This window comes from Panonychus citri, unplaced genomic scaffold, assembly GCF_014898815.1.
Source record: "Panonychus citri isolate SS breed McGregor unplaced genomic scaffold, ASM1489881v1 Contig00141, whole genome shotgun sequence".
NCBI lineage: Eukaryota > Metazoa > Arthropoda > Arachnida > Trombidiformes > Tetranychidae > Panonychus > Panonychus citri.
In genome coordinates, this window is record NW_026515546.1 from 2,417,797 (window position 1) to 2,444,815 (window position 27,019).

General features: G+C 30.6%; 4 protein-coding genes across 5 annotated transcripts; 2 read left to right on the plus strand and 2 right to left on the minus strand.

Moving 5' to 3' along the window:
* Positions 1-55: 55 nt before the first annotated feature.
* Positions 56-10,424, minus strand: LOC128395105 (gonadotropin-releasing hormone receptor-like). The gene is made up of 3 exons (XM_053355508.1): positions 9,023-10,424; positions 1,343-1,541; positions 56-770 (listed from the first exon to the last, which is right to left on the minus strand). The coding sequence occupies exons 1-3, from the start codon at positions 9,689-9,691 to the stop codon at positions 367-369; spliced, it is 1,272 nt and encodes a 423-aa protein (XP_053211483.1). The 5' UTR covers positions 9,692-10,424; the 3' UTR covers positions 56-366.
* Positions 10,051-13,107, minus strand: LOC128395095 (zinc metalloproteinase-disintegrin-like cobrin). Its single transcript, XM_053355495.1, has 2 exons — positions 12,178-13,107; positions 10,051-11,926 (listed from the first exon to the last, which is right to left on the minus strand). The coding sequence occupies exons 1-2, from the start codon at positions 13,047-13,049 to the stop codon at positions 10,453-10,455; spliced, it is 2,346 nt and encodes a 781-aa protein (XP_053211470.1). The 5' UTR covers positions 13,050-13,107; the 3' UTR covers positions 10,051-10,452.
* Positions 13,108-14,462: 1,355 nt separating this feature from the next.
* Positions 14,463-17,150, plus strand: LOC128395108 (nuclear envelope integral membrane protein 1-like). The gene is made up of 6 exons (XM_053355511.1): positions 14,463-14,699; positions 14,963-15,056; positions 15,485-15,697; positions 15,768-15,883; positions 15,978-16,139; positions 16,689-17,150. The coding sequence occupies exons 1-6, from the start codon at positions 14,545-14,547 to the stop codon at positions 17,020-17,022; spliced, it is 1,074 nt and encodes a 357-aa protein (XP_053211486.1). The 5' UTR covers positions 14,463-14,544; the 3' UTR covers positions 17,023-17,150.
* A 3,172-nt stretch (positions 17,151-20,322) lies between these two features.
* LOC128395094 (cullin-1-like) lies at positions 20,323-25,930 on the plus strand. Of its 2 annotated transcripts, XM_053355492.1 has the most exons (13): positions 20,323-20,478; positions 20,637-20,824; positions 21,056-21,233; positions 21,592-21,759; positions 21,880-22,021; positions 22,126-22,179; positions 22,427-22,995; positions 23,156-23,443; positions 23,542-23,739; positions 23,805-23,936; positions 24,041-24,388; positions 24,470-24,583; positions 24,806-25,930. In XM_053355492.1, exons 2-13 carry the CDS (start codon positions 20,673-20,675, stop codon positions 24,884-24,886), a joined length of 2,424 nt encoding a protein of 807 aa, XP_053211467.1. In that variant the 5' UTR covers positions 20,323-20,478; positions 20,637-20,672; the 3' UTR covers positions 24,887-25,930. The 2 variants fall into 2 exon arrangements, with proteins under 2 accessions (XP_053211467.1, XP_053211468.1); XM_053355493.1 differs by lacking the exons at positions 20,323-20,478; positions 22,126-22,179 and having other exon boundaries at positions 20,488-20,824.
* Positions 25,931-27,019: the final 1,089 nt, after the last annotated feature.

Genomic DNA, 27,019 nt, shown 5'->3' on the forward strand with positions numbered 1-27,019 from the left:
TATCTGAGCTTTAATTTGAATAATTACTCAATAAAAGTTAATTGGACTAAATGAATTTGAAAGATAGATAATGTTATTTATTTAATACATTTGTTGTATAATTGTGATCATTAAATTTATTTTGATTTAATCAAATTCAAGTCTCGTGGTAAATATTAACACAATTGAATTTAGCAGTTGAGATTCTTATGATTTACAATCAACTCAACCAAAATATTCAAAATGGTCTTTTAATAACATGTTGATTGTACAAACCATTGATTTTGTGTGTAATTGAATCAGTAATCAGCGAAACAATTAAGTCCCATTTCATGTGTGTAGCTGATGTTTACTTGATGTTGATTAAATTGATTCCTTGTTAATTGTTCATTTCATAATAAAAGCCTTGTCGTTTGAGCAGTTGATCGGCTTTAGATCTGATGTATTAGAACGACCTCTAAGTGGGACTAAACGATTGACCAGTTGACTGGTTGATCCTGATCTTTTCCAGACAAATAGAAATGTGTAAGCGTGAAATGAATTGACCATCGGGTTAAGTATGGGCAGGGCAAGGGCGATTATGTACATTAAACTGGTTACAATTGGATTGATTATCTCCTCTTGACCACTGAATATCTGCCAAAGTACAATAAAGGCATAAGGAGTCCAGCAAACGATGAATGAAATAGTGACCGCAAGGAAAGTGCTTATAGCTTTACGTTTAGTTTTGAGCATACAATTGGTTTTCTGAGACAATCGTTCCTCACTCGAAGCTGATTTACTCATTCGAGCTGAAAAGGAAGGGTTAAATAAAAAAACCGGAAACAGTTACTATAAATATATAAGAATAAGAATGAAATTCAAAATAAAATGAGCTTTACTTTGAAAATATTAATACTTTAATTCTAATGTAACCTTGTGAGGATTAAATCGCCTACGGGTATTTGAACAAAATGTAACAAAGTGTCAAAATTAATGGGGGTTGGAGTGAAAAAAAAAAGTTCATAACATGAAAATGTAACATTAAAGTTATAATAAGATGAGTTATTGATGAATTTCTCAGGAAAATACTCCTTGTTACTTTGATGAGTTTTTTTTCATCATCATAACATACTCATGAAACTTATATTACACCATGATGCTTATCAGCATCATGCTCATACTCAAATTACATCAGTCATACAATTACATGTTATATTATCGGTGATATAAGATGAGAGAGAGAGAGGGAAAAGTTGATTAAACCTTATACATAATCGATAGTTAATTTTGATATTATATTAATATCTTCAAAAAGGAAACAATCATTCTAGTAAATCGGGAATAATTAGTAAACTACTATGTGAGGAGTAAATTAACTTACCGACAACGTATTTATCTAAATTAAGTGAGGCGATTATCTTTGAATAAAGTAGAATGATCAATTTCAATGGTATCAGGTACATTCCGAGTAAACTGTAAAAGTTGTAGGCTCTCAATTCCCATTCTGCTGTGAAGAAAATGAATCCGACACATTGTTGAAAATTATGAGTTGGATTGGTGACAACATCGTAAATTATGGCCTGAAAATTGAAAAGATCACAATTAGTTGATTGATTAGATAAAAAGAGGAAAAAAGGTAAACAATTTAAATATTCATGAGGTAAATTAATCATTGAAAGTAACATTTTAATGAATTCACTTCAATTCATTTCAACCCATCATCATGATAATATGATAGTGGAATATCAATGAACAATTAATCAACTGACAGTTTTGATTGTTAAATTAAAAAAAATTCAGAACACTAACCTTTATAATTATAGACGATTCAATTGTTATTATTGATACAATATCGATCAATTTGTATTTGTTTTATTACAATAGATTCTACATGGAAATGACAATTATCTTAAGCACATTGATTAACTAAATTATCATCGAATAATCCAAACTAGTGGTTCGTGGTAATTCAAAGTGATTATGAATAAATCTAAACAAGTTGAATTTGTGAATGATTAACAAGTTAGGAGAAAAGTTGAATACAATTTAGTAAAAAAGTTAATTCCCAAGAAATTTAATAGATACATGATACTTAAATGTTTAGTTAATCAATTCATGTTTGAACGTTAATTTGTATGCTTCAATTAAAGTTTCTAATTTGATGTTAAACAAGAAATAGACTAAATCACTTGGAGTGGAAGTGATTGAGTTTGAAAATCAATTTTCATCAAGATTTCAATCAATGAATTTACCTTGAAAATGTCAACAACTTTCATAAAATTCAGAACTTGTCTTTATATATTTTAAAGTCTATATTACCAATGATAAAGTTACCAATAAATAAACATCCGTTTCCGCTCTCTCTCTTTCTCTTTCTTTCTTTCTTTCTTTCTTTCTTTCTATCTATCTCTCATGAGTGTTAGAGAAAAGATTAAGATTACAAAGACTTTATCCTGAGTAAATTAACTTTATTATCTAATAGTTAATTATGATTGTAACGAATACACGGAATATTGGAATAGTAAAATAATGATGATAAAAGTTGGATAGATGATCAAGTGAGTGAATTAACTAGAGACTCGTTGAAAAAGGTCGAGATATAGAGAGGAAACGGATGTCTAATTAGATGTAACTTGTTCATCGGTGTATTATGAAGTACAAGATTCAATTTTAAGTAACATTTTTTTAAGTTTCTGGACAGATTAGGTAATAATGCTATTAGAGAAAACATCAATCAGGGTGAATTGTTGAAAAACTAATCAGAATTAAAAGCGAAAATATTAGAAGGAGCTACTTTTTGTCTCTAATTTCACAATCAAAATAAAGGAAATTAATTAGATGAGAGCTTTAATAGTCTCTCCCCTCATTCATCAAGTTCCAAAGTATCCAAAGTACCTGTACTTGAGAGATTGACTAGAGTACAGAATCATTACTATCATGTCATCGTACTAGTGGACAATATAAATTACACTTCGACCTCTGAAATTGAAAAAGCTCTTGAAAATCAGACCTTAAAAGGAAATAAACTCAAGTGAAAGTGTCAAGCATTTGAGTTTCAATTCTGTTTCATTTTTTAAGCTTCTCAACTGAAAAGTTTTATCCTTTTTTCAATCATTTTGTATCAATGGTTTGAAAATATTGATAAATAATTTTAAGATCAAATTTCATTGATCGATTTTAGGAAAATCGATAATGATCCATAGTCTATTAAAATTAAAGAAGATGATCAACTCAAGACAACAATTAACTCTGACTTGTTGCAATAACGAGTAAGAAATAAATTTGATTTCCTGAATTAAATTTCGTTTCCTAGGAAATTCAAGTTGAAACTTTTCTCTTCATCAAACTAAATCAAAATCTACTTCATTTTTAAACCAATTGAATCAATTGAAGTTTGTAAGGTTTTCAAAGTCAATAATCAATAAAAATCAAAGTAAAATAAAAAAGAGTTGAGGCCCAGAGATTAGAGAGAAAGTCTTCACAATTACATGTTCGGAAAACTTTTCATAGCGACCGATCGATCGGGAATATGGACTGGGAATACAAGTAAACAATTTCATTCATCTTTTGGCTTTCGAGAAAACTTGTAAATCATCATGAATTGAATGAGACATTTATCACACAGGAAACAATGTCGACACTTTATTGTTAAATTCTGGTGTTTACAACGAATTGTTCATATATTTGAGTGATTGAAGGTGTTGAATTCATGTAAATCAAAGGATTCATTGAATGGTCATATTAGTTTTCACAAGGAGATATTATTACCTTGTCAACAATTGAAAGGAAAACAATAAACATGGAGATGATAAAATGTCATGTTGCATGGGAAAGGAAACGATTCTGATTGTTTTTTATGATCTCATCAATAACATGCAATCGCTTAATTGTTATGAGTGTTAACCTTTTAATTTGCGTGGGATTCCCATGTCTCTGATATATGGTGAGCCTCATTTCCATCATGGAAATGATCATAATGCTCATCAGAGATCACGATTCGTTAATTATTATAAATACACTGATCGAAGTGTAATAAATTAATTTAACTTTGAAGATAAATTAATTCTATATTATTTTAATTAATGCTATCAACTATCTGTGAATTGGTCATTTCAATTGCATAATCAAACATTGATACATTTGCTATGATAATTAAATCAGTTGATTGGTTAATCCTTTGGTAAAATTTTATCAACAATCAACAAGTTTCAGATCAGTTGGACATTTATTTGATTCATTTTGATTAAAAATTAATCCAAATTTTAACTTTTCATTTCTTGCCGAATGATTAAATCGCTATGATATATGAATTGAATAGGAAAGGAATTGATTTAATTTCTTAAAACAATTAATCATAAACCAATACAAATCAAATGATTAACTACTTTTTTACGTAATCATTATATTAGAAAATTAAATTGTTGCTTCGTTGCAATTAAAATGAAAACTACAATCAGTTAAGAATCAAGTCAATTTAATATTCAACTAAATTGTTAGCAAAATGTTTGGTTAATGATAATAATTAGCTAATTATTCATAATGATTATTATTAATGATGATGTTAAACCTAGAGTTGGGTTAATCAAGATATTAATAATAGTTAAATTATTAAATGGTTTGTTAATTGTTGTTATATGATTAGTTAACTGTCAGATGCAGAGTGAAAAGTTTTATCAAAAATAATTATGATAACCTAATATATAAAACAAAGATAAACTTAAAGTTATTGTTTTGTTAATAATTGACAACTAATTCATTAAGCATCTAAACAATTAGATAACAATCAAGTAAAGTTATGTGATCATTACCATTGGTCATCTTACCAATTGACCTAAATTTTCATTGAAGGAAAAGATTAATCAACATGATGAGGAGTGAAAATTGTTACATCAAAATGGACATTAAGGTCAAGATAGTTTCAATTATGAGGAAGAAAAAAATTCTTGACCTGGTCAATGGAACATTTATTTTTATATATCGATAATATTTTCAGGGAAATATATTCTCAGAATTTATTATTAACACGAAAAGAGAAGGTCTTAGTTTATTTAATTCGTATTCTGAATTTGAGATTCAAAATGATGATATGAATCAAATCGTATCGGGGAAAAAAAGCTTTTTCATGGTGAAAGTCAATAGAAAGTAATGTTTTCTCATGTTAATGTCTCCAGAATTTTAAGAACTTTTGATCAACAGAATCTTTTATCTTCTACGGAATTAAAATAATTTGATGATCACTGATGATGGGAAGATGGTTTAGAATTTGAATTACAACTTTATAATATGAAGAAGTGCTTATCAAGCAAAATTTATCGTATTTACGATTCTTGAAATCTGAGAATTTGAAATTCTATAGAGAGAGAAATCGATAAAGTTTTGGAGACACTTATATATTTTCAAGCTCTGATTCATTGCTATCAATTTGACAGAGACACTTATTCAAACAGATTCATATTCATGTAACTTTCTTGGCTCATGGTGATACACCATGGATTTAATGTGAAAATGATTCAACTATTATCTAAATAATCAACAAAAAAAAATTGGTAACTTTTTTTCTAACTGATAAAACTACATCGTTGCTAATAAGTTTCATTTCAGCTCTAGAATTTAAATATTTAATAATTGGAAGGTTTCAACTACAAGTTGAGAACATTTTGAGACACTAATAATTTAACAGTTCGCATTTATCCTGTTTAGATCATTTATCAACTATTTCTCTGTGAATTTCATCCAAATGATCCATTAAGAGACTGAGAATATTATGATATCAAAATACAGAATCAAAATAGTGAAATCGAAACGTAAATAATCATAGAAACTCATTAAATTCAGAATAACAATGAACATCACATGTAATAGAGAGATAGAGATAAAAATGAACGAGAAATGAGCAATCAAAACAAAACAAAAATGGAAAATAATTTATATAAAAAAACGAAAAAACTAAAAAAAAGAATAAATTTCACGAACTTGAGGAATGAAAAATCGAGATAATGTCAATTGTATAGATTGGAAGAGGGAGTGAGTTGGGAGGTGAAAAGGATATTTACCTGAAATCTATCAGGTACATTGGTTCAAATATTAATCGAAACTTGAGTTTGACTTGACGAATCAAGTTGATAGAGTTTGAATATTATCGTCAGCATTTCAGACTGAAAATTCACCAAGGGAATTCAGAGTCTATATATTCAATTAATATGGTATTTTTTTGTTGTTATTCATTATAATAAAAGCAAACACGAAGTTACAGTACACATATGAATTACCATGAAACATAAATAATTGATATTATTATTAATTGTTGTATGAAAAACTCATGATAATCACAAGTATCATGAATAATGGGAAATCCGAGAATCTATGGTTTCATATATGCGAGATAATATCATAATGATGAATCAACAATTGAGTAAAAATCTGTTCCATGATAACTTCAGGGAAATAGACTCGATCCCAATTGCAACTCAATCAGATTCATTATGATTTAACGATCCATTAATGACCTCATTTGGTTGGTCGCTTGAATATGTTACAATTATTATCATAAGAACTTTTTTTTGCTTTAATTATTTAGTTCTAGAATCTGTTAATTAATAAATTGACCAATAAATATTTCAATCAACTTTAGATTCAATTTGTTACTATTCAGTATATTAATAGAGTTTGTGTAACTATAAATTGAGATAAATATTGATCATGAAAGTAATTAATAAATTAAATTTATTTGATTTGATTTGATCAATTTATATTAAGAAACTAATATGATTACGATTAATGATAATATGAAAAGGTTTCATCTTGATCAAAGTTAAAGCCTCGAATTACAGTAATCTTAAATTGATTAGCAATTTTCTCATTATGATAACAATTAAACTTTTCATTATCTCTAATTAAGGTTGAGTTGATTAGTGAAATGAAAAGGTTTCATGAAAATCTATTGGAAAACCATCATTTCACTTGAGAGTAATTCAGTTTCCCAGTGATTTATCAATTTGAAATAATTATCAGTCAATTATCATGTTAAATTTGAGCCTTGGCTAATTGAAGGACATTAAAAGTGTCAATCAAATTTGTAATCATACAAAAGACAAATCTAATTGTTAAAAGAATCTCTAATTTAATGAACCAGGAAGTTAATCATTTCATCAGCATCATTTTATCAAGTCAAAATTTTCAAGGTCTTAATTCAACAATTGTTGTCATGATTGTATGTCAAATTGTTATACACTCAATTAGCGAGAAAAATTAACTAATATAATGTACATTTGAATGATTACTTATCCACCTCCACTTAGTTTCCTGAGTAATTTATCCGAAGAGGATTCTAACATGGAAACACGTAGGAGGTGGAGAGGGAAATAGTATCTACTCTCTGTAGGAAAAGGTTCATCTTATACATACATGAACATAATCATCTTCATCATGAAAAAAAAAGTTCATGTCTCATGAAATTTGAAATATCAAATTTAACAAAACAAATGGATTCTGAGGTTAATGAAAGAAAAGAGAAAAAAAATTTCCTTCCTTTTGAGATTCTAATGGACAAACTTTGGCGTGAAACAAAACTATTAAATTAAAGTTTGATTGTTAACCTTAATTATTGACAACATCTATTAGTGTTTGACAGTCAATTTTATATATTGATTAATATTTACGTCAAATCATTTGAAATTGATTTAGAGTGGTTTGAGAGATTGCAGATTTTATTTATAAATTGTCAATAGCTAAAGATGTATCAACAATTAGATTAATGATGCAAAATGGACTCGAGAGGTTTTGCTAATTGTGATTTAAGTTTCTATTTACCATTAGTAGGATTACTTTGGAGATATTCATTGATTTCAGTAGTTCACTTTGAAGAAATTTTCAAATTGTATCCTAGTCAAGTAACGATTTCATAATAATTCAGCATGAGATAAACTTCCGATTCCATGAATCGTCTAGGTAACAATATAGAATTGATATAAATCATTTAATGTTCATCAACTATCAACTATCAAACATGTAATATGAATTCACGTAAATTATCAATAACATCAAGATTAATTTTTAATCGTAAAATCATATTGATCCGATTAGAATAGTAATAGTTTGATCTTTGATTATCTTATTGTAATAATACTAATTATGCTGATTGTAAGTTCAATGGGTTTATTGTTTGATTTACTTAAGATTTTATGATGATTTTCGGTAATCAATATTAATAGAAACAAAGTAATTTATATCCTAGTATCTTTTGATTGTATAACCTAACTAATTGGAAAATATCTTAATTAGATAGTTTGTTATAATATCAATCTAAATGATTATTCTGATTGACTAATCTCAGCAATATACTGATGGACAGATTATGTTAATCATTGGAGTTGATTTGTTCAAACGTTTCAATGGTTCTTGTAGTTATCAGTGTTAATTTGATCAGAATATAATCTATTAATAGTTTGATTAAACACTGATCAATTTGATTTCAATTCCAAATGATTGGATAGTTAAATCAATAATAACAGAATTGATTTAAATTGGTTATGACTTGTAGCTAAAAATAATAAACATCATAAGTATTAATCCAATGATGCAAAATAAATGTAAATATGAAAAATATGATTACAAGTGTTGACAATTTACTAATAGTAAACAATTAACTTGTTATTGTATTTTGCGCGAAAAGGATTAACAGTTAACAAATGTATTAATATCTTAAAAATAATTATCATTACTAGTGACGATGATTAACAATTATTATACTTATATTATATACTAATAATAATTATTAATAATACGTAGCTACTTAATTGGAATGGTAATTAACTAGAAAAATCAAACAAGAATCAAATGTCAATTGAAATCGTTATGATAATTTGTACAATCAAACACAGTCTTTTATGTTTGGTGACAATTAAAATACCTCAAAACAACAAAATTTATCGAGAGATTAATATTATAATCATGAAGATTAATCAAGAGAAAAAAAGTTTCTGTAGGGGATCGGGAGTGTAGAATTACGACAATTAACCTTGGAAGGGGAAATTCGATTTTAGGTGAGAAGGGATTCTCTTACCTGGGGAATGCTGAGAATTATAGCTGAGATATAAGTGATTTTGAGCATTCGATAAGCTCTTTGTTTTTCCTTCTGGAAAATATGAGGCTCTTTGAGTAGATAGTAGCGGTTGTAAGATATACAAACAACCATGAATGAAGATGCGAAAAGGCTAAAATATTTAAGCGTTTGATGTAATTTACAGAAGAACGAGCCAATTTCCCAAGAAATGGCCTTACACCAAGCGATTTGTGGAGCGATAACGAAGAAAAGAACTGCAAAATCGACGACAATAAGATTTAACAGAAGGATGTTTGATCCTGATTTGATTTGTGATCTAAAGCTGATATGACAAAGTGCCAGGCCATTTGTAATAGAACCGAAGATTAGTAAGAGTGACAGAATGACCACTTCAAATTGAAGATATTCTTGATAATAGGGCTTAAGATAAGCGTCGTAAAATAAAGCGGCCTCATTGGACATCTCATCGCCCGGTGGATCTCCGACAATCGCTCGGCTCAAAGAATAAACATTATTTGCTACTGGAGAAGGTGGAGTGGTCACAATCAAACTCGCTGGACTAACGGAAATCGTTGATTGAAATAATGATGAAGTTGATGAGGTGATAAGACTTGTTGGTAGTGTTTGTGGTGATGAAATAGATGATATATCTGATCCATTTGTTCCCATTATTTTAGATGTATGAATAGTTGAAGTGAGTTGATTCAGTTACAATTTCCATTCACAGTGAATATGAAATAATGTACAATTTGATAACTTGGATTCCATATAAATCAGTAACTCGTTTCAACATTTTCCTCCTTCTTTTCTTGCAAGATGAACATTGAATCACTTGAATCATCGTAAAAACAAGATAATATTCTGGCAGCATCCAAACTCCTGAGTCTCCATTCATGATTTATCGCCAACTTTATTTGAATCCTTTTTCTCTGCGCATTTTACCACAACTCACACTTTGTCTTCCTTTACGTTTTTTTTTTGAAGAAAAAACTAATTAAAAACAACAAAAGTGTGATAACTATTGATGATTACAGGGTGAAAACTTGTAAAAAATGATGTAAGTGATCAGTTATACAAAAAAATATTCATTAAATTTGAGAGGATGGATGAGATTGTCAAGGAGTTAATAATAAAAATTGATGATCATTTTGGATAATTAAGAGAAATTAAGTTAATATTGCTTATTTTCCCAATAGAAATTGTTAGATAATCTGATTTGATTTTCATCAATCATGATTATTAATAATTGCATTTGGTTTGGTATCTTTTAACTGAGTTAACAAGAATAATGATGAAGAAAATAAATTTTTGATCAACAATTTTTGGTCAAGAGGTTATAGAATAGTAATAAAAAAGAGTTAATTGAGAACTATGTTGATTAAGATATGATGAACTCGAGTCAATATCCGTACAAATGTGAGTCGAATTTTCTAATACGAGTTCAGGGCTATTCTTTTTTCAGATTCTTCTCCGTTTTCTTTTTCAGAAAGGTCTGGTGTTCTTGATACGGTGAATTGCCTTTTTATATTCGGGTGATAATGAAGCCAAAGGATACAGAATACGACAAATATAATAAATAAAACTGCAATACCAAAGAAAATAGCAAAAACTTTCAGATCAAATTGGGAGGAATTCTCACTTTTAAGCTTCTCGTAATTTGCATGCATTAATGAACGACAAGCGTTAATAATTTCTGGTGTTATTATCTCAAGGGTATCATTGAGTTCGCTTTGTTGGATACAGGATTTAGAATCACTAAAGCCATTAGGACAGCGACATTGGTCTTGATTGTCGGGTATAAGATCATCTGAGCAATATGGCGTAAAGTATGTGGGTAAAGTATGTCTAGGAAGACAATGAGTGTTGAAACAAACTCTATCTTCTCCACAGGCTGCACCATTAGGGACCATACCGGGATCTTTTGGGTAAACGTTACTTATGGACGATGCACACAAGGTCGTTGAGTCATTTGTGTAAATATGAGTTGTATTCCAGGCATGAAAACGGAAAGTATCATTCTGACTTGCACTACAATGAAGTCGACCACAGAGATGATCATTGCAAGCACACGGAATGAAGGATTGCGTTTTTCTGTCGTAACCACAATCATTTCCGATTTTACCAAGAATATTGAGTTTATAGCAAGTCGGATCACTTTGGTTGACATTCTCATTCCATAGACGATTACAGCTATTTTTATGACTTACACACTTTCCTTCAAAACAGTGACCACCGGCACATTTGTAAAAATCATGAATCCATGTATCTTCCGGGCAGAATTCACTATTCCCATCACAATATTCAGGTAAATCACAGGGATCGGCCTTTTCTCTGCAGATAAACCGGTCAGTTAAATTGTATGGACGACAATCGGAAGGGTTACAACAGGGGCCACTACCACAACATGCAAATTCCGTTAAAAAACATAAATCTTTGTGACAACAATCTGGATGAGATTCGGTCCATTCACACTCTTCACCAGCCTCAATGATCCCGTTTCCGCAACTTGCTGTCAAATAATTTGTCGGTGGATCGAGAAGACATTTACCATATCCTGTGTCAATTAAGCTTTTGAATTTTTCTATTGAAGATTCAGACCAATGAACTTGATGATCAAAAGTAGTAACATAGTTAGATGTCATGGTGACGCATTTACTACATCTTGGCATTGAACTCGTCCCATTTTGTTCTGAGGTCAAATTCTTAAAGCCAAGGTTATGCCCAAGTTCATGGACAATTGAGGCAGAAACTCTGGTAACATTAGCTGACCAACTGATCCAAATTGCATTGTCATTTGGATTACAGATCGCACCAAGAGGAGAAAACCCAATGTAACCATTAAAAGAAGAAGATACAATAAAAATGGTCGTAAAATTTTCAAATTCTGGCAGGAAATGATCGCGTCTAAAGAAAAAGGAGAAAAAGCAAAAAACAAACAATTAGATAAGAACAAATCATAACTTCTATTGAAAAAGAATTAATAAAAAGGAAGTGTTTCTGTTTAGCTTCAAGAAGTGAATGAATAGTTTATGGAGGAATAACAATTGAATAAGTAGTAACTTAAGGGTTTGCCGATTATTCCATTATTACAATTATACTCTTTCAATGATTCTATGGACTCACCAGAAGAAAAGTGAACATCAATAATCAATTACCTTATTTTTTGGAATAGAATCAGAGCATCAAACTCAGAAGAATTTTTTGGAACTTCTTCTTGCACAGTAGAATTGAGAACATCCATCAGAGTAACGATAACATTTAACGGTTTGAAAAGTGTATTGACCATCTTAATAAGTAGATTCGATTGAATGACCAAAGCATCAAAGTTACCAAACGCATTTGCTAACCTTGAATACCAAATGAATACAACCTTTAAATGGTAAGGGACAGATTTGCTGTGAGTTACATAACCTTTCACCTCAACTGGATTAATGGAAGTCTTTGAATAGTTATGAGGTTTTTCCGTTGGAAAATAAGTAAATGGATCTGATGGATCTCTTTTAGCCCATGTAATAAGTTGTTCACCAAAGAGCCTATCAAAAAAAATAGATTGAGAACCATTATGAATTTTTCCAGCAACTGATTTTTCATGAGGACAACGGTCAATGGAACCACTTAAAAAGTCACCAGGATCAATGAAAATTGGAGAGGGTGAAGGTAAAGATGAAACAATGTAACTACAACTTAATGGGTTATGTGATTGTAATTTGGGTCCAAATTCACGTTTCAACGTAACAATTAAATTCCGATCTCCAAGTTCCCTAGACAAGGTGAAACTCAGAATAGCGGAATCACATTCACTAATACAGATAAACCTGACATTGTTTTTAAATGTTTGGCTAACCAATTCAGAGTAAACTTGAAAACAATTAACACTTTCAAATAAAAGGGTGAAACAAGTAATCAATAGAATTAATTGTTTAAAAAGAAAACAATTAAACTGTGATCGTTTGATTTTCTTCTTAAAATCAACAAACGGGTGAAAGAGCAAAAGGGTTACCATTGACAACAGAAAAGAACAAAACATTTTCTCTTTTCTTTTGTTGTTGTTGTTAATCAAACAATTTAATCTCTGACTGATTGTTAGATTAATGTTTCTTTTAATTGTGATCGATTGTAACTCAATTATTATCCACCGAAACAATTAAAAATCTTGCCTCTACAATTTCCTCTCCCTAATTGGCCAAGTGAGTGTTTAATTATCCTTTACATTAAATTTGCTCTTCCGATGAAAATCATTAATGTTAAAAGTCAATTGATTTTGACTAACAATAAATGGTTAAGGATGTAATTAATTAACCATTTTACTTGTGATTAATTAGTCTGAATATCTTCCAAGTGTTAGTGTTACAAAGGTTTATGATTGATTGTTGATTATTTTATATTTACAAAAAATTCCATTTCTGGTTAATGTTTCTTTTTAATCTCTTGGGTTAATATTTTGTTTCTTTTTGGTTCCCAATTTTATAATCTTTTTTTCGTATATTATTAATGTTTTTCTCGTTTTTTTTTCTTCTTTTTTTATTTCATGTTGTTACAGATTATTTAAACATTTCGAATATTGGAATTTCTAACTGAATATTTGATGAAGTAGACATGGAAAAAACAAAACCAACGAGTGAATTTGGTACATTTGAAGTCTTTTCTGCTTTGACTGTTGGTCATTTTTACCATTTGGTTACATGATTTTCACATTGAAATGGACATTTGACTCTTTGAAACTCTTTTTCTACAATAATTCATGTAGACATTGATTACTGATTATGGGTAATTTGATCTATTATTACCATTCAATATCTACGTTTCTAATCATCAGCTGAATCTTGACCTTCTATTTTGACCTCTCATTCCAAGTTACATTACTTTGCAATCCAAACTTCAATTCATTTATTGACAATTTTCACCGAAAACTATTATTATTTATTACTTATAATGGACAATCATTTATCAATTTTCCAAGAGTATAAGTTGAACATAACATGAATGTGAAACAAAAAAGTTATTTCAATCAAGTTAATCTAATCAATTCCAACTAATGGTAAACACAAAATTACACTATTATTATTACTTTAAAGATCTACTGATTGAGTTAAATACAATTAATATTACTCATCATTAGTTATCAACAAAATCAAACACAATTTAAGTATCTCTCAAATCATTAAAATCGTTAATTGTTTTCATTACAAAAACAAAAAGGATATAAAAAAATAACCATAACCAAATTATCAATATTTTCCCTTGTAAATATCAGAAAATTGTTAGTTAAAAATAGAAAACGAATCAAAATTTTCTCTATTATCTTTAAATTTAATAGAAAATATAATTATTGTCAAATTTAATTGCGAAATTGAATTAAATCAACTGTTAATTGTTACCATTTAATTTGGCGCTTCTTTTATCGATACATCGATGTATCGTTTTTGTAACTTAACCTTTTTTCATTTGAAAACAAAAAGATGTTGAGTTTACTGGTTAACCTTTTTGTCTGTTAATTGTTACAATTACTTAACTATTGATTAATGGATACAAGTACATTGATCTTCATTATCCTGCCGATTGTGGCCTGTACGGTGACCATAATCAACTATAATCATGAGGCTCCAATCGATCCGACAATGACTGGATTAACACTTGTTGGAATACTTTTATTTTATAAAGCTCCATTATACTCAAAGTAAGTTGTTTACAATTAACTAATTGTCTTTTAATTATTCACTTTGATTCTATTATGTTTTTGTCTTCTCTATACTTGTATTAATCTGTTGGATGATTAATTGTTGGTCATTTTAATCTATTTAATGTAACACAAACTAGAGAACAAGTAACATGAGAATTAATATTTTTCTTTTGTTTACTTTTTTGTTCTATTCTCTTTTAATTTTTCTTTTCTCTCGCAATTAATTGTGTTAATTGTTTTTTTTCTTTTCTCTTTTACAGAAGTACAAGTTTCTATTATATTTGCTCAGTTACTCTGGGATGTCTAGGAACCAATCTCATACTATTTTTTATAATTAGTCGTTTTTTGCCAAAGGTTGGTTAATCTTTAACTCCATTAAAAGTTTCCTCTATCCTGATGAACATGCAACTTGTCAAATGAATTATGATCACTGATATTTCGTCAGAGATTGAAATTATCCAAGTTATAGAATCAATCATCTACAAATTTAATCTGACTTGTGAAATATTGAGGTAATTTGATTGTCACGTTTTCTTTTGGATGCACCAAAAGTAAAGGAAAACATTTGATCATCACCTTAAAAAAAGTTGGACTGATTAATAATTTAATCCATAATTTCATTCAAGTTGCCATCATCTCAATCACAGATCCTCTTAATCATTTAATCTGACAAACTTTTTCCTCGATTCTATTTTCATGGTACAAGGTTAAGATGTTCATTAATGTCAATTGCTTTTGTTTGATTACTAATCTTTTATTTACTTCTCTATTCTTTCATTCAGAAACTTGCCGCTGCTTCATTATTCCTAAGCTGGGGAACCTTAGGATTTGTTTATCGGCTGTTCAAAAACAGAATATTCCAATTATTTTATAATTATGGAACATACATCGCCGTGTACACCATGTTTTCCGCTGTGATAGCTCTTGCCTATGCTTATCGTTATGGTCCTCCCACTCACCCGAAGACTTTAAATTTAGTACAATGGACAATCCAAGTAAATATCTATTGATAGACTGATTTATCTATTGATTCTTGACTAATCTTGGATTTTCTTAATGTCTTAGTTCATATCTTTGTCCTTAATCTTGCTGTCTAATCCAATTCAACTGGTTGGACTTTCATTGTGTGCACTAATTGTTATCCATTACAACTTTAGTCATTTCTGGCCGAGACTAACTTCGTAAGTTTAATAATAGTAATTTTTGTTGTGACGATATTTTTGTTAACCAGAAACAGTTAACTTTTTTTCTTTACTCCATTTCTATCATATTCAGACGTTTAAAGCCATTAGAACCAAGGTCATTATTAACTGAAGATGAATTTTATCTGCAAGGATTATTAACAACTCAGAAGGAGCTCAAGAAATTACGTGATTATTGTCGATCACCTGATGTTGATCCATGGAAAGTTGTTAACAAATTGAAAACTCCTGACAGGTACAACTAATTTTCTCATGTTTAAAATTAGATGGAAATCAATTTCTTATCATCACCATGTTTTCATTTGCCAATTGGTTCTTTTTTTTTTACTAGTCAACAAATTACATCAATTTTCACCCAAAACTAATCATGACTCGTTGTAATACTTTTCCTAATTTTTATTATTAGTCAATCATGATTGATTCAAGTTCCTAACCAATGATAATAATACTCAATTATGATTTCAAGATCTTACATAATGTTAATCTCAAACTTAAGTCTATCGAAGTCAATTTTACTTTTGATATTTTTCTAAATGAACAAGTCAAATAAGAGATTAACTTGAATCGTTGATTACTTTTAACATCATCATGATGATATGTTTGACTTTTGTTCATAAATTTCAATAAAACACCCATTCACTTACAGAGAATCCAATGAATACGTGATTGATAATAATTGAGAATTTCCAATCAACTTAATAACATAGAGAAAACCGAACTAATCTGAATTATTCTGACAATTGACTTCCTGTTTCTGGATTATCATTTGTTTTCTATTTCATAGATTCGCCAAATTCATGGTCACTGGTGACGATGTGGGGGAGGAAGAAAGGTCCATCTATGATACTTCCTGTTTCGATGATTCTGATGAGATGATTGAAGATATGGATACCACCGGGGATTTGGAAGGAGATGAAGAAAGAGAAAGTGAAATTGGTCCTGGTGGAGATACGATAATGTTTGATGCGAGCTATTCAAATAGCCATCGAAATAGTGAAATTAATCCTCAACACTCAAGCGACAATCGCCTTATAATCAATGATAATCAACCGAGAAATTTGTTTACTAATCTAAATCAAAGTGTCAAAATAAATGAGAGCCAAAAAATTTTCAATTAGACAAATAAATTGGATTATTCAACATATTGTACAAAATGTTCAAAAGATTAACCAAATCAATCATCTCTAACTGTTCATCATCTATTAACTATTAAATTAATAAGTGAACTATTATTTGATCACCTTAATCACAGGTACACTTGATTTAAATCGTTTTAGGGAAATTCGATTATTCTGTTGATTTTCTTTTCTTCTCATATAATTAGCTCTTTAGAATTAGATAAACCAGTGGTAATCACTAAATAACAATCGTTTAATTGTTTGTCGAGTTTATCGTTTTTCTTTCTCGTCCAATTGTATTTTTTATCTTTAAGTGTCCGAGTTTTGTAAAGCAAAAATATAAACACGAAATTAAATTGATGATGATGTCTTTTTTTACATGAGTTTATGATTACTTATGAACAGAATTACATTTAGTTGATTAGCAAAATAGTTGAAATATAATTTGACACTTGGATTATCTTCCAAATTAAAATCAATACAGAAAAAGGGATATTAACAAATAAACTAACAATCAGCTTTTGCTTTGCAATAGTTTTTGTTTTTTTGTTGCATATTATTAATTAAGATCATTATCAAGATAAATTGATTAAGGTTCAAGAAACTCTTGACTGTGAAAAAATTAAAACCCCAAGACTAATTATGAGGCATTAGAAACATATCTAACTCGAGGAATTACAGGAAAAGTTTCATCAGTCATATTTGAATCATCAGAATCAACAATTAGATTGCCGGATGATCGTTCACTTGAGTTGATTGGTGCTGATGGTGATAATTGATTAGGATTTGTTGTTGTTGTTGTTGTTGTGGTTGTGATTGTTTCTTTTCAAGAAAATCAATTGCCAATAAAATGTATTGAATGTGCTCTTCACGAGTTAATGGCGATGATTCATCTCGTAAATCTCCTTCCTCTAATATTTGTACAAGTAATTTTAATTTCTCTAAGCCATTACTGAGTAATTTATCCCAATTGAGAAATTTTTCCGCTTTGGTTTTTAAACGTGTAAGTAGATCAACATTTGATGTCTCTTTGGTTGATTGTTGATTAACTTGAGATGATGATGATGATGATGATGATTGTGGTGGTGGTGGTGAGGGCTTATTGGATCGAGTTTGACTTCTTAAAGAGTATCTTGATGTACTAGTAGATGGTAAAGAGTTTTCGACAATATGTTCGAACTGTTCAATTAAAATCTCGTCTGCAGCTTTACGTTTACGGTTTTTATTTGCTTGACAAGCTTCTTTGTTGATCTGATCTAATCTTTTCAAAAGCATTTCGAGTTCAGACTCGTGAGAATCGCTTATTGAATCATCAGTGTGTTGACTTGCGTTTTTACTTTCATCAATTGGCTTTTTAGTGTCTTGGATATTTGATCCAATCAACTGGTTATGATTACTTGGGGAAGAGTTTCCATTATTTTGGCTGAAAGAAGCTTCATTTGTATTGTTTGTTTTGGATTTGGATTTTGATTCATTGGAGAAGTTGAAATGTTAACTGATTTAGATGGTGATTGTCTTAATGGAGATTTTATCTGTCTTGGTTTGTCCATTTCACTTGTATCGGGAAAGCCCAATTTTCTTCGAAATTCTTTACGATATTCTTCACATTTATGTAGGAACATTCGACCAAGAATACTATTCCAATGACAAAGTCGAACTGCTTTTCCCCATTTCCGTGAAGATCTCATTACAAGTGATGCTTTTCCGGGGTGATTAGCATCTTCGATTACTTGAAGATTAAATAAAACCACAAGATCGTCTCCTTGAATAAGATCAATACACTTGAAGGTATCATAATGTTGAGCTTGATCGTAACTTTCCTCTTTCCAAACAGTGAGAGCGAAATATTTTTCATAGGCAACATGGAAATAGTCATAATTTATACACTCGAGGCCAGAAGGCGGTCGACCATCAGCACCGAAAAGCGGCTTATATTTAGGTTCACTTGTATCCCAAATAACGGCGTTCATACAAAGTGGACTTTTATTGTAGGCCAAAACTTGACAGCAAATGTCCACAAATTCACCAGGTTTGGGTAGAGTGGATAATTTAGTTCCATTGAGGATTCTAAGTGAGAACCATTTCTCAAGAACCTGACAGATTTCTCGATCCTCTGGAAAGATGAATCTGGTCTCCGTTAAGGCTTTGTTTCGTTCATCACTCATTGGATCATCATAATTGTATGAAAATAATGGAAAGAATGAAGTTTTGGTTGATGTGGTGAACATGAAGGCAAGTGATGATCCCGTTCTTTGAACTTTCAGATTAGTTGCTTTCATCATTTGACCAACGGCAATTTTATCTTCCATTTCAAAAGTTTCCAATTCAATTCCCACTTGATGAGTTGGATCAATAATTGTGACATATTTAAATTTGGTCCCTCTGGAATCTCGTACCGATTTAACAACACCAAAGATACATCCGAAAACACTTTCTCTGGTACTAAATTTCCAATTGATTAGTTCATCGATACACTTTATACCAGGAATGGTTCTTCTTCCAATCAACTCTTTATATCGACTGTAAATTGTATCACTTGTTGGTTGAGATAAAGGTACAGTAACTGCCGGTGGTGGTGGACATGATGTTGAACAAGTCGAAGAAGAAGTTGAGTCTGATAAACTGGACTCCGCTTGGGAAAAGAAATCTTCCCTCGGAAGGAAAGTACTGTTTTGAGAATTAAAAAATACAGCAGCCATAAGAAAAGAGTAGCATGAGTTCCCGGCTCGAGTCAATAATAAACCGAAATGATTTGTTTTGATAAACATTTTCATCTTTTATTAGGGAAAAGAATGAGATCGAGGTGGAGCCACCGGCGTATTTTCGGATAAGAAGCTCAACTTTTACTCTTTCAGCTGATCTTTTTTCGGCTTATGGTTCGCGGCTTTTTAAGAAAATTAATTAATTTAATCAATCGAACAATTGATTGACCAATTTAATATTTTCTAAAACTCACAACACAGCGAAGGTATAAATAGGTGGACATTTGACACGAAAATAAAAGCGAACAGTGGATGATCAGGTTGATTAGCTGTTGATCACAATTATCATATTATTAGTGTGACAGATTGATTGTTTTAACCCCTTCGGATTATCCTTCATCGATAGTGACCTTTAATTGTGTAAACTTAACTTGACCAAACACAATTAAGTTCATTTCCATGTGTAACTGTAATCGTAAGCCGAAAAAAAAACGTATCAGCTGAAAGGGTAAAAGTTGAGCTGACAGAGAATCTTGATTCTTAATTATATTTCCTAAGCTCAGTAAGTAAATTAACTCATCTTATGATTGATTAGAACCAATTGAGAATTGGTCAACTGTTAATGTCCAAGTGAATGAGTGACTACCAGTCGACTAAAAGGTTTAAAGTGTGAAGCCAATGATTCTCCAGGCAGCTCACCGACTCGGCTAACTTCGGAGTCTATTCATGTTAACATCATCACGTCTTTATAAAGGTGAAAATGAAGCATTTGTAGTCTGTTGTTACCAACATAAGATTAACTTTTTTGTTTCTGTGTTGATGGTTGAAGATTTTTGTTTCTTTTATTTCAATCGTTTTATTATTTAATTGATTATTTTTTTTTCTCTTCTCAATTTTTCTCTTCTTATTAAGATTAAGTGGCGTAGTAATAATTGTTCCTCTTCTAACATGGCTTCGTCATCAGGACCGGGAAGTAATAAGAATGCCGATCTAGATGGTATATGGGATGATCTCAAATCAGGTATTGAACAGGTTTACATTCTCAAAACTGACAAGAAAAGAGAAAATATGTCCAAGAATAGATACATGGAGCTTTATACGTAAGTAAATTCTATGGTTTAGATTTTAATTACAAATCTAAATTGTGTAATTTCTATTCTTTCTCTCTCTCTCTCTCTGATTTATATCCCTGGTACTTGATGTTCTCTTTATGTTAACCTTTTTTTCTATTTTTCTCTTTCTTCATTTTTCTTTCCTATCTCTCTCTCTCTCTTTCTCTTTTTTTTCTTTTTCTTTTTTTGGTTCTCTCTTTTATTTCTATCATTGTCCAGACATGTCTACAATTATTGTACTAGTGTCCATCCTCAGGGTGCCACACGAAGCCCGATTGGTAGTATGGTGTCCAAGAGCAAAAAACCACAAGCTCAAGGAGGTGCTCACTTTGTTGGATATGAGTTGTATAAGAGATTAAGAGATTTTCTTAAGGATTACCTTACCAAAGTGCTCAATGTAATTACATGTTTTCTTTTTTTTGTGTATCTAAAGGTTAACCTCAAACTGTTTAATTGATTATTATTAATTTGTTTTCTTTTTCTCTTTTCTATGACCTTCTGGTATTGCGATTTATCCAATGCTTTTGGATTATATATCTTATGTTGATATGTACTCTCATTGTTTTGTCATTATTGGTGTTGGTGGTGGTGGTGGTGATGTCTCTTTGCTCACTACTTGCTACTCGTTTCCGTTTGGCCTCAAAAATGGTGTTTGCTACTTTACTCTTCGGATGATTTAACAACTTACTCCTTTACCTACTAAATGCATCAATGAATTTCATCATCTTGATGATGCTGATATTGTCCATATCCAGGAGGGTATTGATAAAATGGATGAGAATGTGTTGGCATTTTATACCCGACAATGGCAAGAATATGATTTCTCTAGTAGGGTTTTGAATGGAATTTGCTCCTATTTGAATAGACATTGGGTTAAAAGAGAGTGTGATGAAGGGAGTAACAAAATTTACGAAATTTACCAGGTAAAAACACTTGACGATTATCTCAGCCAATCCTAACTTGACCAAGAAGATAATTTTTGTCACCTTTTATCCGATGTTTAATTTCTGTTTACTAATTGGTTACTCTTTTATCATTTGCAGCTCGCTCTTTATACCTGGAGAGATTGTCTTTTCGAGCCTCTCAATCAACAAGTGACAAATGCTGTTTTAAAATTAATAGAGAAAGAGCGAAATGGTGAAACAATGAATACAAGTTTAGTTAGTGGTGTTATCAGCTCATATGGTATGTTTTGGTTTTTCATTTGCATGAATTAATCATAAACAAGAAATCTTTGTCTTGAAACCAGTAATATTGAGTCGCTTGTTGTATTTATTTTCAATTTAAAGGAGCCATGGTTATGTCGATAGAAGATGAAAATAGAGAGGACAAACGATCTAACGGTATCTTACCTTGTTTCTATATATATATCCCATTAATTAATCCCTTTTGTCCTTCTGTCCTTTTGTTTTACCATCTCAATACTAACTCATTCCCAACTAACATCAACTCAATATTTCGTAAGACAAAAATTTCATCCCCTTAAGCTATTGATCTGAAAACATTTATTGATCTTGCGATTTTATCGTTTGTTTAATGTATTTTATTTTTCTCTCTTTCTCTTCCTTTTTTTTTCCTGTTATAATCTAGTTGATCTTGGACTTCACGATCCAAATAAAAGTGCAGGAAAAGGACCCAACCTGTCGTTGTACAAAGAGAAATTTGAGAACAAATTTTTAGAAGATACAGAAAGATTTTATACAAGAGAAAGTACAGAATTTCTTCGTCAAAATGCTGTCACCGAATATATGAAGAAAGCAGAACAGAGATTACAAGAGGAAGAGAAACGTGTTAAGACTTATCTTCACGAGACAACTCAGCAACCCTTGGCCAAAACATGTGAACGAGTACTTATAGAAAAACATTTGGAAATATTTCACTCAGAGTTTCAAAATATGTTAAATGGAGATAAGAATGAGGATCTTCGTCGAATGTTTCAACTTGTCTCTCGTATACCCGACGGTTTAGGAGAATTAAAAAATTTACTGGAAAAACACATAACCGATCAGGGTTTAGCGGCCATTGATCGTATCTCCGACTCAGCTACGAATGATCCAAGACTTTATGTCACAACTATTTTAGACGTCCATCAAAAATATAACCATCTAGTTAACACATCATTCAACAATGAGTCTGGTTTTGTCGCTGCATTGGACAAAGTGAGTGGACAAAGTGAACACAAGCAAAAGAAAATCGCCTTAATCATTACTATTCTTCAGGCCACTTTTTTTTCATTTGCAAAAAGTTGATTCATCTCTCAATATATATATACACACTTCAACTTGTTCTTTCATTTTATTTCTTTTATTATTATTACAGGCTTGTGGTAAATTCATTAATAACAACTCTCTGACAAAAATTGCAAATTCATCATCCAAATCTCCTGAATTATTGGCTAAATATTGTGATTTCCTTTTGAAAAAGAGCTCAAAAAATGCCGAAGAATCCGAATTAGAGGAACTTTTAAACCAAGTGATGGTTGTCTTTAAATACATTGAAGATAAAGATGTCTTCCAAAAGTTTTACAGCAAAATGTTAGCAAAACGACTTGTCGGTCATATGTCTGCTAGTGATGACTCGGAAGAGAGTATGATATCAAAATTGAAGGTAAATGTTACATTTCAATTCTTCAAAACAACTCTTAAAATGCTTGTAATCCCAAATATTAATGATTGTTATTCTCTTTTTTATTTGATTGTTAACAGCAAGCCTGTGGCTATGAGTATACATCAAAATTACAACGAATGTTTCAAGACATAGGAGTGAGTAAAGGGCTCAACGAACAATTTCAATTACATCTTAGAAACTCTAAAGAAAATCTTGACCTGGACTTTAGTATTCAAGTATTGAGCTCTGGTTCTTGGCCTTTTCAACAATCTGCCACCTTCGTATTGCCTCATGAAGTAAGTGGCTCCAATGATTATTAACCAATTTCGTCTAATCAAAATGTTTAACCTTCTCTCTTCAGCTTGAAAGAAGCGTTCAAAGATTTACAGCTTTCTACAGTGGTCAACACAGTGGTCGAAAATTACACTGGCTTTACAATATGTCCAAAGGAGAACTGTCAACTAACTGTTTCAAGAATAAATATACTCTCCAGGTTTGTATTCTTGTTGCTCGTATTTTTGTTTTTCTTAGATTAGTATAGTTTATCCTTTAATTATCGTAATTATTTCTCTTTCATCTCTCCTTAATTCAATTTAGGCATCAACCTTTCAGATGGCTGTTCTTTTACAATATAATACTGCTGATAGTTACACACTTCAACAACTTTGTGATTGCACCCAAATTAAAATGGACGTTCTGATTCAAGTTATTCAAATTTTGTTAAAAGTTCGTCTTCTAACCTGTGATGATATCTCGGTTCTCACTAACGATGCTAATGAAGACGAAACCGAAGGATTAACAGCTAATTCAGTCATCTCATTGTACACTGGCTACAAGAATAAAAAGCTTAGAGTAAATATCAATGTTCCCATGAAAACAGAATATAAACAAGAACAAGAAAAGACACATAAACACATTGAAGAAGATAGAAAATTAGTTATTCAGGTAAGTTTATCCTTTTCTATTTCTGATAATTTTTCATTCTAAATTATTAATTGTTATATAAATTAACTCTTCTTTTAACAGGCTGCAATTGTAAGGATTATGAAAATGAGGAAAAAATTGAAACATCAACAACTCTTAGCTGAAGTCTTAGAGCAACTTAAAACACGATTTAAACCAAGTGTACCTGTGATTAAGGTAATTAAATGATTATTCACTTATTAATTTAATTGATGATGATGATGATTATGATTATGATGTAACAATAGAGTTACGAATGATAAACAATTAGAGATGACTTTCCTTCAATCACTCAGTCTACGTATTAGAATATCATTTCAAATCGTTATCGTCATTTATTTACATTACAAATTACTCATTATTACTCTTAACAATTAATTTTATTGTCTTTTTTTTCAGAAATGTATTGATATTTTGATTGAAAAGGAATACCTTGAGAGAACCGAATCATCTAAAGATACATACAACTACCTTGCTTAAAGATTTTTCAATTTTTTGGAAACCATTTTGTCTATAGAAATAATAATGACCCAATATAATTACAATTAATAAATTGGTCATTTGTATCTCCTATCTCACTTTTTTTTCAATCATCTCAATCCTTCATCTCATCTGCTCTCTCACAATGGATTAAGACGATCAGGATGATTCAAGATTGTTCACCCTTCATACCACCAACATGATTATTCAACATCCAGGAAGAGACATTTATCCACAATGTTGATGACATTATTTTAAGAAACAACTTCTACCATTTCAGATCATGTCGATTAACCTTTCCAACGATAAGATGCGATATGATTTTTTTCTTCTTCTCAGAGTAAAAATGGAAATCTTGACATTCATCTCCCACACAACAACAATCAACAAAGCAGCAAATTCTGCAAACACCTCATCATCTCTGGAATACATTCTTTCATTGACAGTGTCTTTTTACTTTCTCTTTTTTTTCTTTTCTCTCTCACTCTTTGAAACAAAAAGCCTTTTGTACATTTGAAGTAATTTATTTATTTGTCTATAGCTTATTGTGCCTAAAACGAATACAAAGATTCATTCCCTTTAAAAAGAGCAGAGTAAAACTAATACATGGTAAATATTGAAGTTAAATGATGAGTTAATGAAAGAATGTACATCAGGCTTTTCTCCTCATTCTCTATAATAATATACATCCCTTGAAAAAACTTCGATCGATCAAGACTAATCATGCAAACCTAAATTGCTTATAAATTGAGAAAACAATTGGTGGTTGAAATGTGAACCCAATTGATTAATTTTATCGATATTTTCTCTTTTTTTCTTCTTATTCTCTCTTCTTTTCACCTTCACAATCCTTTTTACTTTTTATCTTACTAGTTTTGTTGTCGACTTGTTTTACTCTCTTTTTCTGTCTCTATCCCTCTCACTGAATGATAATGATGATGATGATGAAAAAAATCACAAAAAAGTGATACACAAAACTTGGTTAATCTTTTGAACATTTTGTACAATATCTTGAATAATCCAATTTATTTGTCTAATTGAAAATTTTTTGGCTCTCATTTATTTTGATTTAGATTAGTAAACAAATTTCTCGGTTGATTATCATTGATTATAAGGTTCCTTCTGAGTTGTTAATAATCCTTACAGGTAAAATTCATCTTCAGTTAATAATGACCTTGGTTCTAATGGCTTTAAACGTCTGAATATGAAAGAAATGGAGTAAAGAAAAAAAGTTAACTGTTTCTGGTTAACAAAAAGTGTCACAACAATTAAAGTCCATCCAGTTGAATTGGATTCGATAGCAAAATTGTGGACACAGATATGAACTGAAACATAAAGAGAATCCAAGATTAGACAATTCTACAATCAAATTGATTGAATCAATAGAAAAACTCAAAATCTTTAGTCAAGATTCTCCGTCAGCTCGAGTCGAGCTGCTTCACACTTTCAGCTGATTTTTTGTCGACTTACGATTCGCGGTTTTTGAGAAAATGAATCAATCAAGTTGGTCAATTTTCTTATCCTCGTGGCTCCACCTGCATTCGCTTGTTTTTCTCTTAGTTTTTGATTCTATCATATGGATTTCTTATTATGAATGATTCTCATTGATTGTTGTCGATTCGTTTTACTCTTTTACCCATGGGTGGTTTATCTTTTAATTCCCAAAACAGTTCTTTCCTTCCGAGGGAAAATTTCTTTTCTCAAGCGGAGTCCAGTTTAAGTGATAATAATTTAGAATATTCTCTTTCTTCAAATTCAGCTTCTTCTTTAACTAGTCTTCAATCAAACTCCTCTGGAAATGGAGCAACTTTATTTCCACCACCGGCAGTTACTGTACCTTTATCTCAACCAACAAGTGATACAATTTACAGTCGATATAAAGAGTTGATTGGAAGAAGAACCATTCCTGGTATAAAGTGTATCGATGAACTAATCAATTGGAAATTTAGTACCAGAGAAAGTGTTTTCGGATGTATCTTTGGTGTTGTTAAATCGGTACGAGATTCCAGAGGGACCAAATTTAAATATGTCACAATTATTGATCCAACTCATCAAGTGGGAATTGAATTGGAAACTTTTGAAATGGAAGATAAAATTGCCGTTGGTCAAATGATGAAAGCAACTAATCTGAAA

Excerpts from the sequence above, each read along its gene's own strand:
- LOC128395108 (XM_053355511.1), top strand. The coding sequence starts at position 14,545 with ATGGATACAAGTACATTGATCTTCATTATCCTGCCGATTGTGGCCTGT. Across the intron at positions 14,700-14,962 it reads AAAGCTCCATTATACTCAAA|AAGTACAAGTTTCTATTATA; the intron begins GTAAGTTGTTTA and ends TCTCTTTTACAG. Across the intron at positions 15,884-15,977 it reads TTCTGGCCGAGACTAACTTC|ACGTTTAAAGCCATTAGAAC; the intron begins GTAAGTTTAATA and ends TATCATATTCAG.
- LOC128395105 (XM_053355508.1), bottom strand. The coding sequence starts at position 9,691 with ATGGGAACAAATGGATCAGATATATCATCTATTTCATCACCACAAACA. Across the intron at positions 1,542-9,022 it reads TAATTCTCAGCATTCCCCAG|GCCATAATTTACGATGTTGT; the intron begins GTAAGAGAATCC and ends TTCAATTTTCAG. Across the intron at positions 771-1,342 it reads TTTAGATAAATACGTTGTCG|CTCGAATGAGTAAATCAGCT; the intron begins GTAAGTTAATTT and ends CTTCCTTTTCAG.
- LOC128395094 (XM_053355492.1), top strand. The coding sequence starts at position 20,673 with ATGGCTTCGTCATCAGGACCGGGAAGTAATAAGAATGCCGATCTAGAT. Across the intron at positions 20,825-21,055 it reads AGATACATGGAGCTTTATAC|ACATGTCTACAATTATTGTA; the intron begins GTAAGTAAATTC and ends ATCATTGTCCAG. Across the intron at positions 21,760-21,879 it reads AAATTTACGAAATTTACCAG|CTCGCTCTTTATACCTGGAG; the intron begins GTAAAAACACTT and ends TATCATTTGCAG.
- LOC128395095 (XM_053355495.1), bottom strand. The coding sequence starts at position 13,049 with ATGTTTTGTTCTTTTCTGTTGTCAATGGTAACCCTTTTGCTCTTTCAC. Across the intron at positions 11,927-12,177 it reads ATTCTATTCCAAAAAATAAG|ACGCGATCATTTCCTGCCAG; the intron begins GTAATTGATTAT and ends CTTTTTCTTTAG.